General features: G+C 43.2%; 1 protein-coding gene across 1 annotated transcript in view; it reads right to left on the bottom strand.

Moving 5' to 3' along the window:
• The window catches only part of flt4 (fms related receptor tyrosine kinase 4), a 48344-nt gene that overhangs the window by 5835 nt on the left and 26830 nt on the right, over window positions 1–15679 (bottom strand). The window contains exons 8-22 of the mRNA XM_063491317.1: window positions 15195–15312; window positions 14873–15057; window positions 14436–14601; window positions 11668–11803; window positions 11027–11135; window positions 8694–9053; window positions 7973–8119; window positions 6384–6515; window positions 5772–5878; window positions 3361–3496; window positions 2792–2896; window positions 2470–2583; window positions 1609–1697; window positions 1194–1353; window positions 1004–1098 (exon numbers count right to left, since the gene is read on the bottom strand). Of these exons, the coding sequence (XP_063347387.1) occupies window positions 1004–1098; window positions 1194–1353; window positions 1609–1697; window positions 2470–2583; window positions 2792–2896; window positions 3361–3496; window positions 5772–5878; window positions 6384–6515; window positions 7973–8119; window positions 8694–9053; window positions 11027–11135; window positions 11668–11803; window positions 14436–14601; window positions 14873–15057; window positions 15195–15312 (2159 nt within the window). The remainder of the gene's footprint in view (window positions 1–1003; window positions 1099–1193; window positions 1354–1608; window positions 1698–2469; window positions 2584–2791; window positions 2897–3360; window positions 3497–5771; window positions 5879–6383; window positions 6516–7972; window positions 8120–8693; window positions 9054–11026; window positions 11136–11667; window positions 11804–14435; window positions 14602–14872; window positions 15058–15194; window positions 15313–15679) is intronic.

The following is a 15679-nucleotide window of genomic DNA, read 5'->3' as shown; positions in this document are numbered from 1 at the left end:
CTGTTTCTTTTCTTAAGTTTGATTTGCAGATTAAATCAGCTGTTAAAGACAACTTTTTTTCTTTTTAATTAATACATTTCTTTCTGTTATTGACTCTGAAATGGTAATTTGTGCTTTCATTACAGTCGGACTGAGTTGTTGTATGTTGGACTGAGAAAACCACTAATATTATAACTGCAATCGATTCAAAATGCCAATGTTAAACTTTAGAAAGGTACACAGAAGCAATGGTTAGATTTTGCCTATGGGCTTGCTTCACGGTTATCTATCAGAACTTTTACAATTATACGTTTCATGCCGCATGGTTAGGTCCATTGATCATGTGTTGATTGGGGTGGCTGTGGTTCAGGATGTAAAGCAGGTCATATACTAATTGGAAGGTTGGTGGTTTGATGGTAGTGGGTTCCCTGGCTGCTACTGTAAGCATTTGTGGGCAAGATACTGAAATCCAAGCTGCTCCCACAGCGTTAATCTGTGTGAAAAGGTCCATATAAGACTTTTAGTAATTACAAATTCCTGTCTGGCTTATGTGGCCTTTTTACTTTCTTTCTTTTTTTTTGCCTCATTAAAAATCTTCCTAATTTAATTGGTGTATTGCACTGTGGCATCCATGCAAAAACATCCATATTCTTCTGCTAGTTTTAAACTGGGGATCATTGTTAGGCACAAAGGACTGAAAAGTTGATGGTAAACGGTAAATGAAATGCACTCACATAGTGTCCTTCCACCTTAGTGCACAAAACACTTTACCGCTCAATTACCCATTCAGATGCATACTCTATGGCAGTGGAGCTGTCACAGGAAGCATGGCAGGACATGACACTCTGAGCCAAGGGATCGGAGATGCCAAGCATTAGCGGTCGACCCTGCTCTACCACCTGAGCCACTGTGGACCCCTCATAAATGCCCCAAACTACAAGCTGCTGCCTCTGAAGCTAACCTCCGGTGACAATTCATCACAGCTTAATCATTCATTGTCCACACTGTAATGCTGAGAATTAACCTTTCTGGAGGCCAGGAACTCCATCCCACGAGCCACCTGGAAACTGTAGCAAATCAAATCTTCTATCGTCAGAGGAGTTTTCCACAAGTCATCCACTGGAGAGAGAGAAGGAGAGGATGAGGGCAGTCACGGAGAGAAGAGAAGAGAGCGGGGTGCGGGACGAGGAGTTCAATCACATAAAATGACTCACTTTTCTCTACAGCGGGAGTCTGACTGGACGTATTGGATGATGGACTCTGAGGAGCGGTGAGCGGGGATGAGGATGGAGAGGGCGGTTGACGAGTCCTCTGGGCAATCTGACCCGCTTCAATCATCCGCCTCACCTGGCTCTGGGTTTTTGGAGAGCGATCCTAAGTGGGGAAGCGTTTCAATGAATCATCTCAAAAATCAATATCGGGCTTAAGACTTACAGAACATGGCAGATAACTGAGTTTGTGAACAGAAACTACATAAAGGGGACAAAGCAGAGGTAGAAAAATGAGACAGACTAAAAGGTTAAAATGAAAACATGATTACAGATAGTCTTTCTGAGCTTTGAGCTACCATCAGAGAACAAATGTGAAATTGCTTGAATAAATTGCTTGAGTTCTGCAGCGCTGTGTTACCCTGTAAGGGAGGAAGAACTCTCGTTTGGCTCGTAGGAAGTTGGAGAGATTCCCATACTTGCAGTATTCCACAATCACCATCAGCGGGCCTGGTAACAGAGATGTTTCAAATGTTTCAGCACATGTTCACTGCTCGTCTACAAGCTCTTTTTTTTTCTTTTCTCGCACCGTATCTGAAATAGAGAAGCTGCAGCTTGAGCTGGACCATTTCCCGCCTGAGATTAGCTACCTGGCTGCTTTTTGTTTAGGATAAACACTTTCAGATGTCCATGACTCCAAAATGTTCTCTATAGGTCAAAATCATGCATGGGTGAAAGGGAAAAAAATGAAGGCATCTGTTTTACCTCTCATTTGGTTACAGGCTATAAGGGAAAGGGGGGGTGGACAAAATGATGTAAGGACTTTTACACTGAACAGGACAAAGAGCAGAGCCGGAAGATGAAGGTTTCCCAAAAATACTGACAGAGGAAAATACTGCCAGCAAATGTTTTAAAAAAAGATGATCAAAGGCTGAAACAGTGACAACATTACCAAAACAATCCCACGTTCATTTATCCTGTTAGGTGACTATGTGCTAATGTATTTAATACACTATATGGACACGAGTACTGGGCCACCTCCAGGTTACACCTACAGGTGCTCCTCGGCCATGGAAACCCAAGCCACGAAGCTACTGGTACACAGTTTTTTGTGCTGATGTTAATGCCAAAGCAGATTTGGAACTGTCACTTTATGTGGTCTGCTACTTTGAAGTTGAGTCAATGTGGTTTCTAGATGCTTGCACTAATATTACTAATACCACTTATTACATTCTAAAAATAGGATTTTGCAAACATAATCCATGTAATTCTTTGGCCTCACCATTTGGTTTGGTGCAGGCTCCCAGGAGGTTCACTACATTCAGATGGTTGCCAATGTGAATCAGTATCTTTAACTCTGACATCAAGGCTTTGTGTTCACTGGCCGTGGCTCCATCTGCAATACAAAGTGAAATGTTACAAATAAAACACATCACATTGTGTATTTTGACGTGTGCATATCTTGTACAAACATGAACTGTGTGGGCCGCACTGCACTGCAATTTCTCCTAACTTTGATTACTCTGACTGCATCAAATCTGTTTAGCGTTTGCTTCACTTTGGGTAACCTTCCAAGAACATAAACACACAAAGCCAAATCTCACCCTTCAGCATCTTGACAGCCACCGTGTCCAAACCTTTGCTCTTGCTAATGCCGTAGATTGATGCTTCAATTACTTTTCCAAAGGCACCGTGCCCTAAAACTTTTCCTGTGTCAAGAGAAAGAGCAGAAAATCAACAAGATATTCATGCTTATTGATTGATGCGTGCCTGATTTTAGTCTCACTGGAATACATAAACAGTTCCATCTGCAATGGGAAAAAATTGCAGATGGCATCCATGGAGACAAGGAGGAGGAACGGGACATTAGACAACATGCTCCCATAAGTTGCTGTCATGGAACAGATGCTTTTCTTCTGGGCATTTTTAAAAAGCTGTTCTGGGAATGAGCACATATTTAACATTAGCACTATTGCTGGCAGCGCTCTATCCAGTTGGCAGCAATCCAGAGTCATGCCATTATGGATTGTGGAAATGGAAAAGTAATTCAGTTTCATCCATCTATTTGCCTCTCATCCACTCCTGCTCATGTCCTCACACATACCTCAGGCTCCTATGCTACTTTAGCATCCATGCATCCATCCCTTTTGTCTCACTGTTCCTTGTTACCCACCTAGCCGGAGTCTGTCTCTGGAGATCTCCCACTGCGATGAGTCGTAGGGCAGGTATTCGCACTGCTCATCCAGTGGCACCTCCCCCGGGTCCATAATGATTGACAGATAACCTGTCTTTATGTCTGCTGGGTTAACCTGAAGTTCAAGGAGAGATGAGAGGTGGGCTGAATAACAGGGAATCTTGGAAAGGAAGCGCTGGACACACAGCGCAAATGTGAAACGTAAATAACACGAGCACAGAAAGAAGGAAAGGTCGGACAGCAAAAAAAGTGCAGTCTCAATGGTATACTGCAAACGAGTGAAATTACCTTTAGTCATGCTCTTATTAGAGTCAGAAATTTGTCAGCATGCTCTTTTAATGCACTTTTAGTGTTTTTTTTATTGCTGAAAGCAAAGAAAATTATTTTTATTGAAATATTAACTAAAGTGGCCCATCTGCGCTTGACTGACAGCAGCCACTGAAAGCCACCGAAGGATGAGGCATTGTTAGCAGGAGTCTTGATGACCTCACCACTAACTAAATGCTGCAGCTGATAAGCTTAGTAGCTACTTTGCATGCAAAGTGACATTAGTAATGCACTTTTAGGGAGTGAATGTTTGTCTGGTGGCTTAAGCACAGGCCGTGTGCATTTGCTGTGCTGTGTGTACAAAGCATTAAAAGCACACTTTTAAAAAGTAAATGCTTTTGTGCTCGGTGTTTGTCTCTGGATGTGTATTTAGTTAAAGGACACCTGGTTTTATTTTTGGGCAGCCTTCAAAGCCCAACATGCAACAGCAGCCATGTTGACTTGAAACAGAAGGTAAACACGGGTGTTGCTGATGTCATTAACTGAGCTTCTTTTCTATTCAGGAGTGAGCCTCAATTAATGTAAGAGCAACACCTTTGTTTACTGCCTATTACTGTAGTTATATGTGGTATGTTCATGTTGTGTTTACATATGATGTTTTATAGCCTCCTGTCATGACCCGGCATTTGTTAGTGTTAGTGTGATGCTACTGTTTCAGTTAGCTAAGATGAAGACCTAATAGTATTCTGTTCAGTTGTTACTATTAAAAGTGCTGATCCAAATAAAATATGTAAAATATGTCCTGTACAAAGTACAGCCTTCTTCGATTTTAAAGTTTTACATAACAGGACATAAAAAAATATTTGGTCTTTAGCAGGTCATAACATTAGGCAAATACAATCTGAGATGAACATTTACTCCTGACAGGTGACACCTCGTCATTATTTATTTAACAAAAATCGAACCACTAATGCAGAAGCAAAGAGTGAACAAGTAAGTACATCCTTTTTGCTTCCACGGGAATTAAGAGGTAGACAGGTGCTGCTAATGGTAAAATGGACTGGCACTTCTATAATGCCTTTCACCCAGTCACACACACATTCATAAAGCACTTTTTTCATGCCTAAGCAATTTTATCTAACATTCAAACACACACTCACTCCAATGTATGCATTAAGGGCACCTCTAGGTTCAGTACTTTGCCCAAGGATACTTCGACAGACTGGATGATCAATCAATCCACCCACATACCCATTGATTGAGGACCCAGTCTACCACCTGAACCACAGCTGAAATCAAATGTACTCGAGTAACTGATTATCAGCAAGTTAAGTGCATCGGCACATCAGTGAGCACCTTGTAAAAGCAGAAGTTTCTTGGTCTGGAGAATTCATGTGTGCGTTAACACAATGACAATCTTCCCAGGAGTGGGCACCTTAGCACATCCACCCCAGTGTTAGATCGTGCAATGCTCTGAGAGGCTGCAAAAAAACCCAAGAGCTACACCTAAGACTCTATAGGCCTCAATGAGGAGATTAAATATTACAGTTAAGTAGAAAACCCTCATCTCTCTAAAAAACCCAACATGGCAGCACAGCTTAGGTTTGAAAAGTTAGGTTTAGGTTTGAAAGGTTGCATCTGGAACAATGTGCTCTGGACAGACAAGACTAAACTGGAGATGTCTGACCATAATACACATCATTAGAAAGGTATTTGAGAAAAATGTGGAATAGAGGAGCAGAGCTAGAGACAGGCGAAAAGTGGAGAGACAAAAACATTGAGACGCTGCAAGCAAGACGGAGAGGAAAAAAAGGAAAGCCATCTCTAATTAAAAGAGAGACTCACTCTACCAAGTGTGCAAATAAAGAGCAAATGGATTCTCATTATGACCACGTTTGTTGCTGTTGCTAATAGCAGCAAACGATTCGCTGGATGCGCTCCTAGAAAATATCACTAACTGTCTCTGGATGTAAATGACAGACTTATCTCTAACAAACAGATTGTGCTCAAAGATAGACAAAACAGGAGTCAGGGGTCAAAGTGCCTCCGTCACAGTCTGTCAGCTCCTCTCGAAACACACACAGACACAAACTCAGACATAGCGATAAGTGGCGCCCTCTGACCCGCTTCACATTGCAGAAGATGAGGATGAGCAAGGCCCAGAAGAAAACGGCGATGACTCCAGTCCCGATGAGAATTACAATCTCCACGTTGGCCCGGTCACTTGACCCTTATCAGAAAGAAAGAAAGTCAGTGTTAGATGCAAAGAGTTTAAACACACACACACACACGCGCACACACACACACACTGCTGAAAACTACTCAGTCCTGTCACATGGACTGCTCTTTTACCAACTATAGGGGGCACTGTATTACAAAGTATTTGCCCCACAGCTTTCTAGTAAACTCCTTAAATAAAATCGTTAGAGTTAAATAAATGTGCTGGGCTGACTTTCAGCCATTGGCCATAAAACCACTTCCAGCAAACTCATTCACCAGCTGAATGAGAAAACACAGTGTTTCACTGGCTGATGACTATGATTTGAGAGCCGCACATAACAAAAGCACAAAAACTAGAGTCACGGTGAGAGTGTGAGAGGTGAAGATGTGAGCTCAAGGACAACTGCGATTTCAGGCCTGAGTGCACTCGAAAAAGCACACTGAGAGAGCCGGGAGAGCGTATGGTGAATAGATTCAGGTGTCTCTGTGATTGTGTGTGCGTGCGGCTGTCTCACCGATGACGCTGACGGCGGCTGAGGAGTTGACACAACCGCGCTGGTTGCAGGCGGTGCAGGTGTAAAGACCGGCGTCCTCCTCTCTGACCCGCTGGATACTAAGCGTGCGGTTTGAATCCTGCAGCTGGATCCCTGCGAAGGAGGCACCGGGGGATGGGGTGGAGTTGGGGGGGACTTGTTAGTGACACGCACTCCAACCCATATTCGAAGCCTGTGCTGTGTGCTGTGACTTTGGTGCCACTTCTTCACCCTTTCGCATTGCGAATTCAGCACCATTTTCAACAGCGCCTTTTTGAATTCTTGTCACACCTCTGGACCTCCATTTGTAGCATTCATTTATTATTCCATCATCCCGCCGTGCACCCCAAACAGCCCCCTCTGAGTAATCCCAGGGCATCAGCTGTCATTCAGACTTGCATTGACCCACCCTACAGGCTCATCTCCTTCAGATGTTAAGAAGAGACTAAAAAGCTAATGAGCTGTGTCGGCCTGAGAGGGTTTTATGTGTGTGGGTGTGTGTGGGCGTGTTAGGAGGTCTACAGCAAAAACATCATGACAGGAACTCCTGATACAAGTTCTATTTGACCCACCTGTTGCACAGTATGAGTGTGTGGGATTGAAGCCTGCTTGTAAAGGAAAGCAATGGTATCCTAGAACCAGACCTTTCCTTTCTATTTGGTTTCTGGATTGATAGCTAGGACAAAAACATTCTGAAGTGGTCCAATGTTTAGCAAAAACACTGCAATCTAATCCCAAAGACCATTTATCCATGACAGTGTAATGCTTGATCTGCGTTTGACTAATCTCCTAAGTCTGAACTCTCGCAGGAGGTGAATTTTTCCAGGAAGACAACGGTGTAATCTTGAGAGATGGCAATGTCACAGACTCGACAAGGGGGCCGTGATAAAGTTGCAGCCGGTTGTGCCAAAAATGACTGAATACCCCTGAAAAACACTTTGTTGTGCACACACAGCAACCTGCAGAGCATCGTGTTTGCACTGACGGTGCTGACCGGGAAGAAAGTGTAGAAGAAATCCTACACCGAGGCACAATTTACATGAGGAAAAATATTGTTCCAAGAGTGCAGGCTTGCTGGAGAGAATGTGTGACAGCAACGTTATTAGCTAAAGGCGTGTTGTTGAGCAGGCACGAGTACTTGCAAAAACATGAGAGGGTAATGTCAAAAGCAATCGCACACACTGAGAAAAAACAATCCGAGGCTGTCACTCACAAAAAGAGCTGCTTATGTTTCCACTTGGAAAACTGCACTACAGTATTATAGCTATAGATTTCAGCTATTTTTTGCGCCTATCAATCATTCAGAGGCAGAAAAGACAGAAAATAAAGCACAACATTAAACATACAAGAAGTTTACCTGAATAGCTGGACTGACATTTGATCACACTGAAAGTCGATGTATCTGTGTAAACAGTAACAAAGCCTACTGGGATGTAAAGTGGATAATACGAATCCCATCAAATAAAGCCTCAGAGGGGCAGGCTTTCTGACTTTTTGTCGGCGTGTGTGTCTGGATGCGAAAGCCCCGTCCTACAAACACGTGTATGGGCTGCTGTGATTTATTCATGCACCTGACATTTGGTGGAGAGGCTGGTTGTCTTTGAACCAGAAGAATCGGGGCAGAGGTCTGCCCTCCACGTCGCACTCCATCGTCAGAGACTCGGTCACATTCACTGTTTGGTTGGTGAGGCTGCGCTTATAGCGTGGTGCCTCCAGGGCTGCGATGGGAGAGAGAAGGGAGAGCAAAAGCCAGAGACGGATCAGCAATGGAGAAGGTGAAATCAAAACTATGTCAGTATATCGACACTATATCAACTCAAAGAGGGCAAATGTACAAGATGCACTCTTGTGGGTTTGAAAATACGGGCAAAAGGAAGAAGATCCCATTAAAGCGTACATATGTCCTCCAGGGACTGACGCAAGCTTACACAGCAAACAGCACGAGCGAGGCAGGAATTTGTTTGTGCTTTTCAGTCCTGCTGCATCTCAGCTCTGTTTTCATGTCCCTACATATTGATGCTGTGCAGGCATCAAGTATTTTCTCCATTATGTGTGGATGTGGGTATCGAGCTGCGTGGGATCTTTTGAGTGTGGGTATTTTTAAGCCTCTAGCATCTCAGCGCCAGTTCCGCTGCGACCCATGTGTGTTGCCACTGCCAAGGGTTGAGTTTTTCTCTATAATTAGTGGTGCAGCCTAGTGCGCTGGAGTTAGAGTGACTCTACTTTCTGCATTCAGAGATGTGTGTGTTTGCATCTCTGTGTCTGGAGCTTTAATTCCCTCTTATTGCTCACCTTTGACAGAGATGTATTTGAGCAGGCACTGTTTCTCCCCACTGCGTCTGCTCTGAGCCTCACATACGTAATTCCCTTCATCCTGCAGCTGTATGGAGTTAATGGTGAAGTCCAAGACCCAGCTGTTGGAGGGCTCCTGGAAGGAGAGCTCACCACGGAGAGCCTCAGCATAGAGGTGCACGCTCTTGCAGTCCAGCTCCTGGGGCTTACCCTCCTCGTCCTGCAGGGCCCGAGGGTCAAGACGGTACCAGTGGAGCTGCTCATAGGTGTAATTATCAGCACTGCAAAGGAGAGACACTTTCTCCTGCTCCAGGGGATACTCAGACTGCTGGACATCTAGATTGAAGCCCTCAGGGATGGCTTTAAAGATGAGAGAAGAACAGGCAGGCTGGTATGTTACCCTTACACAAAAAGGCTTTGAATTACACGTCAATGAATACTCCTCAAAAAATTCCATTTATATAAAATATAAACCAACAAATGCATGTAGGATGGCCTTGCTATGAGGATCCCAGCAAAAATGAAAGAGAAGTTTTGTTTGTGCTTGCTCACAGGATTAAGAAATTCTGCAGCAACACTAGGCCTTGTTACTCTCACAGGGCCTAATGGCAGGCCAACCTCAGTGTGAGTTATTTTCACAAGGACTATTTCTTTGGCATGAAAGCGTAAAGAGGCAACAGGGTGTTGGGCACAGACTTCTAATAGTTCTAACAGAACAACCCCACAAGTTGCTTTGAGTGTTTTGATTGGAATTTGAATTTGGGCTTTGCGCCCTGATGTCCTGTTCTGGCCACCGGTGCATGGATGCCAACGATTTCAGCCCGAACATAGCCTGCCGCGTCAAACCAAAACAACTTTCACACTGAAGATCATCACTTTTAAAGTCAGCAGCGCCCAAGCCCAAAGAAGGCACATTAAGTCATGTGTGCAGCCAGAAACCCATCCCGCTGGCTTTTTTGTGGGGAGTGCACCTGTACTCATCCTCCAAAGTTGGGCCAGAATTGGACAGAGAGTTCTACTGTGGCATGTGCCATCGTGGAGCTTTTTTGTCCCCACAAACAAAACTGCGGCTCACCGTCCGCCCCCATTTGCTCCCCTGCGTCTCGGTTCATGTTCTCAAAGGAGAATTCGAGTTGAAGCGTTGTCATTTTGACTAACTGGATGTGATCCAGCACACGCTGCAAACGGGCACCTGCAAGTGGTCAGACCGTGACTTCCAGAGCGTGATCCAAACTTAGCTGGAGTGCTGGAAGCGGCGCAGCAACCTTGATGTGCCAAATTGAAATCAGACATGCTTTTTGTTTTTTATTGGATTACTGAAACATTTGAGCACAGATCATATACTGCAGCGCATATTCTTTGTAGGCTTATCATACATTGAGTAGCTTTATTATTCCTGCAGAGGATCAGAGCTGATGGAGTCCTGTGACAGAACAGAATGACCCGTTGGGTCTTGTGCCCGGGAAATCAATTTGAAAATCTTTCCACCTTTTTTTTTTTGGAGGTGATTAATTTTTCAAATCTAATTTTCCACCACAAACTCCGCTCAGCTTTATTGTAATGGAGTGCAGAAAAACTTGGATCAATCAATGATCAACCTTTGGCTTCATAACCAACCAAGCTCCTATTTTTTTCTCCCAGCTGAGGAAAGGGAGTTTGTTTCTTTGGCTTCTTTATGGATCGTCTTCAAGCTTCAGAACAATATACTAGGCCTCGGGGGACATGAGTGCCTGGGTTGGCTAAGCATTTGACCTTGACCTTCATTGTTAGTGCTCAAGGTCAAAGTTTATCTTGAAAAACATTTAAAGAAACCATGTCAAGTAATATATCATATGATAGATCTGTACAACACACTTTTTGTCTTTTCAATATGACACCCTATGATGTCACAATGACGCCATAAAGTTTTGCAGAATCACACACTGGATGAATATGTCTTAAAGCTCGAGGTTTTATAGCTTATAGAAGCCAAATATGCTCCAATCATATACTAAAGATAATAAAATACACAATTTTAGTATGTAATACTTCAAGGTCAGGGTCACAAAAATAAGGAAAAAAGCTTTAGTTTCCATTCAATCCTCTCCAAACTTTGAAGCAACATAGTCATCATTCTTTGTTTAAGCTCTTTGAAAACGTATTTTTTTCAACACAACATAATATGACTTCACAATGACACAAAACGAATAATATGGCACACTGCATTACCAATGCTAACATGAGCAAAGAATATCAAAGTTTTAGTATAGCCCTTGGCCTTTGGGGGGAGTTGCGCTCTGTGAGTGCTCCTGTTTTGCATTGTGTTTGAGAGATATCTAACCACACATACTCACTGGTTACATAGAAGTAGATAAGCCGCTCATCTTTGCCCACTTTGTTTTTAGCAGAACACTTGTACATGACGGACAGGCTGGCATTGCGAATCAGAAGTCTGCTCACTCTCTGCGAGGCGAGGAAAGGAGGACGAGACTTTAATTCATGTCATGGAGACGCACATTTTAAAAGAAAGTGCAATCTGCTGTCGTGTAAAAATCAGGTTTTCTGCTGACAGACCGACGACACACAAACTCGCTCAGGTGTGAATGAAAAGAATAGGGCGTTTGCATGCGTGAGCATGTGTATGTATAATTTCCTCTTACGGCTGTGGTTTATAAATGTGCAGGCGTGGGTACGCGTACATGTGCGCCTGGATGTGTTTATAACTAGAACTTACAGGAAGTCTGCAGAGGAAGACTGTTCTAAATATTTCTACTGTGGAAATGGCTCTTGATTGACAAATTTTGTTATGGAGCTCAGAATTTGGGACACTTACATAAAAACATCACAGGTCACGGATAGGTCCACTTACAGAAAAGCCTTCTTATGGGTTAGGCCCTAATTCTATTCTGTAATCCTTTTTCCCAGAGATCAATTTATAAGCAAAGCATGTCTGTCCACAGAAAACCAGTAACAATCGCAATGAGGCCTGACGAACCTTCTCTCGTCCATCCACAACTTCGAGAGACGACTCGATCGGCTCAATTTCATTCATCGCATTCTCTGAGTTAATGTCCTGCCAGTTCTGACAATCTGCGATCCTGTCACTCCGACTCTTCCGGTCTCGTCGGGCCCTGGAGAGAAGCAGAGACACATTCATGACATCTCGCCTCATTGACATGTGCAGCACAGACTGGGCAGTGGGTGAGAATTAAGGAGCACGTTGAACGATATCCTGAGGTTTTATGAGAAGTCTTTTCCCACAGACTGGATAGCATTTCACATCAGCTTGAAGCCCCGAGCCAATGCAATTATGTCCTAAGTGTCCTAGCAGCTAATGGACAAAGTACGCTATCAATTATGACTATCTGCAGTGTGAACATCACAGGAAAACTAATGAACATGAAAGGCTATTTTTATTTAGTATTTTCACCCATCTGCACTACTCTGCATTAGCAGAAGGCCACAGGGGTCAGTTTCATTTTACTCTCTACATAATTTATTGATGGTAAATGTGCATACGAAAAAATAACTCGTAAATACCAATTTACAGTATTGTACTTTGCACATTGGATGCTTGCCCAGCCCTTGTACTTAACACATTTCAGCCAGTGGTGTTGGGGATTATAAACACAGAAACCAAGTACCATCAGATTTTCATTTTGAGCCATCTGAAGAGTGTCTGACTGACAGCAGCTTCATTTTTCAGCATGAAAAGCATACCTGTGGAACACTATCAGTCATGGATTGGCCTCCCCAGAGCCTGGACCTCAACATTATTTTGACAGACAACAGAACAAAAGGCAGCCAACATCCAAACAAGTGCTTTGAATGTCCTTCAAGATGCATGGAGAACCTTTCCTGAAGACCACTTAAAGAAATGTCAAGAAAGCTGCCTAACAGAGTTCAGCCTGTGTTGAAGAATAAAGGTACAAACTCTGTGTTTGCCTTAGATACCATATGTTTCATGTTTCAGTAAATTGGTACACCTATTTCCCTTTCTCCTAGCAGTATACAAAAATATGAGGGGTGATTCAAAAAAAAAAAACTGTAGATAGGCAGAAATATACTAATTTATAAAACACAAAATCATTTTACTGACAGTAAAGAGATCGCGCGCAGCATTTGGACCATAGGCAGAATAATTTGCAGTAAGCCTTTTCTCTTGCTCCTAAATTACTTATCAAACTCCTCTTATTGGCACGTCTATGGCTCAGTCATTAGGATATTACGCATCCTTTGTCTAATCCATACTGTTTAAGAAGTGATGCGCCCCCTTAAAACCACCTACTTGTGAGCCAGGAGATTATTTCCTTTTCCTAGTTCTAGTCTCGATGCTAAGCTACGTTGATGAGGCTTCATATTTCGCATAGAAGTCTAGCAGCACTTTTAACAAGTCACTGAGCTCAGATATCGATAGCAGACCATTCCTTTTAATTAAAAACAATCTTAAAACTGTGTGAGGACCTGCTTTTTGTGTTCACTTGTTTTCTGTTGCCACATGAATGAGAGAGCTCCACAATGTGCTTTTATGAGCAGATTTGTATATGCAACAAACACACACACACATACAGAGATAACATCAGACAAGACATTACTCTCCTGAAAGTAATTTCTCAGGCTCTGAAGAAAAAGGCCAGCACCACCGAGATTACAAAAGCAAAAGCCTGATATTGTAATATTACTTTCTTTCATCAAGCACACTTCATCAGGAACACACTGTGCTGCTACACTTAACAGGAGCCTGTGAGGAAGGACAAGTTTAGCTGGAAGTCCGCTGTATTTCAGACCGTCACAATGGACAAGGAATTTCAAAATATTAAAAGAAGATTGGAAAAAAAAATAGAGGCAGAATTCACTGTCCATGAAATGGCATATTAGATCCACAGTGGCTAAAACAAAACACGAACTGAGCACTTTCAGCCAAAATTAAACCAAAGCTGTGAGTTTCAGACTGCCTCTTAGACCAGGATGGAAACCTTGCAGCTGCACTCACGTTGCATGCTGACACGGAAAGGTCAGAACAGCAATATCTTCCAAAATTAAGCCTGGGAGGAAGACGGTAGAGGCAGGTGGATATTAGAGAGATATTCAGTGGAAGCGCACAAAACACTGGGGCTAAAGAAATAGGAAACAAGTGAGTATGATTGCCCTGAGAACTCATTATAAAATGGGCTTTATTTGACAAGAGAGGCCTGGTAATGAGCGAGTGTGTCTTTCAGTGTTTATGTACATGTTTTAAGTGTGTATTTGTATTGTGTAGCACTCTAGTTAGCTTCAATCACACCTGGGAGGTTTATGTGCATTTCATGTGTGTTGTGTCTGTATGTGTGTCTTTGCTTATGCACAAAATAGTGGTGCTGTGTGAGAGCTGGACCATAGCACAGGAGAGTGACAGGCACATTATTACTGTGTGGAGGAGGAAGCTGGCTGGACGTCGAGCAGACACTTTCCTTTAGTCTCCTCTTTCCTCCCTCCTTACTTCCCCTCTACCTTCCTCTATATATTAGCTCTTTTCACCCACAGCCACCCGCCCCGCCGCCACCTTCTCTCTCTTTTTATCATCTCCTCCCTCTCTTGTTCACTCAGAGCCAGTGGATAATTTCACACTGACCTCTTGTTATTTGGTCTCACGTAACGCTTCATGCACTGCTCTCCCCGCCTTTCCTGTCTTGTCTGATCAAACCTTATCTTCACACACACACTCACAGCTGCAAAACTACCAGTGCTGTATATGAATGAGTCTGGGGCTGAGGTTTTTCTTACACTCTGCTTTGGGTGCTGTTGAGGACACAGGGGCCCCAGGCCCTCCACTGCCAGCTGATGTTGGGAATGGGGACACCGTAGGCGGTGCACGTCAGCGTCTGGCTGCTGCCGCTGGGGTAAGGGCTGGATGGATCTGCCACCTCTTTTTCATGAATCTGAGGGGGAACTGGGGGAAGAAGAGAGCTAATAAATCAATTCTTCCAGGAAGTCATAACTTCTTTATGCTAGATAGAGGTCTCTTTATAATTGATTCATGCAACTTTTTTACTCTTTTGCTCCTTTCTTTCGTAAGATTTTCAAATTAAATCTACAAAAATTCTACTTTTCTTACTTGGGAAGGCAGTGAATCTCTATAACTTTACACTCCTGCTTTGTACTTGTTCCTAAAATATCTGGAGGGATTTTAACTGGAGGTTCACAGAGCAACACACACGTACCATTGACGACAAGCGTTATGTTCAGCTTCCTCTCCAGCCCAGCATCGCTGTTTTTCAGGACCACCGTGTACAGCCCGGAGTCCTCCTGACAAACATCCTTAATCTCCAAAACATATTTAGGGTGCATCCTCATCCTTTTCATCTTGAATTCTGGGCGCTGGTTTATCAGCTTTCCGTCTTTATACCTGGTGACACACACAGATACACAAAATGTGCCCCTACTGAGATGTTCTGCTCTTTAATTGAGCTACAAATCTCAGATTTGCGAGGCCTAATTATGCTTTTGGACATTTCCAATTACATTTAATGAGACTCCTCTTACCATTGCGTTTCGGGTGCCGGTAAGGCAGAGACATTTACTTGTAATTTGTATGACTTCTGGCCAGCAGTTATCTCCACAACCGGTCCAATTCTGTAGTCGAGGTGGATAAATGGTCTTTCTGGAATCAGAGGCATTCAGTTGTTAACACAAAAGGCTTTAAAATCTTAAGGTCAGAGTACGAAACACTCGCCTTCTCTCAGCTTAAAGCGTGGCAATCAAAAGCGTTATACGTGTCTCCACTGTAGTCAGCTTGGATTCACTGAATAAATCCTCTGGTTCTGACTTTAAGTCAGTTTTTAAGCCTTCAGCAGTAAATATTCGATTGATTTTTGGTAAAAGAAAAATAATACATTAATTATTTTCCCTCCTCTGAAATAACCCTTTAATCCATAAACTTCTCAATTCCAAACTCTATTTTTCTAGATCTTGTCCAGGAGGTAAGGATGGTGCGCTGGGTTGCACGTGTCGTGGTTTTGGAGTTAGAC

This window comes from Pelmatolapia mariae, linkage group LG2 (assembly GCF_036321145.2).
Source record: "Pelmatolapia mariae isolate MD_Pm_ZW linkage group LG2, Pm_UMD_F_2, whole genome shotgun sequence".
In the NCBI taxonomy this organism is placed as follows: Eukaryota; Metazoa; Chordata; class Actinopteri; order Cichliformes; family Cichlidae; genus Pelmatolapia; species Pelmatolapia mariae.
This window is presented reverse-complemented; position numbering and strand designations above follow the sequence as displayed.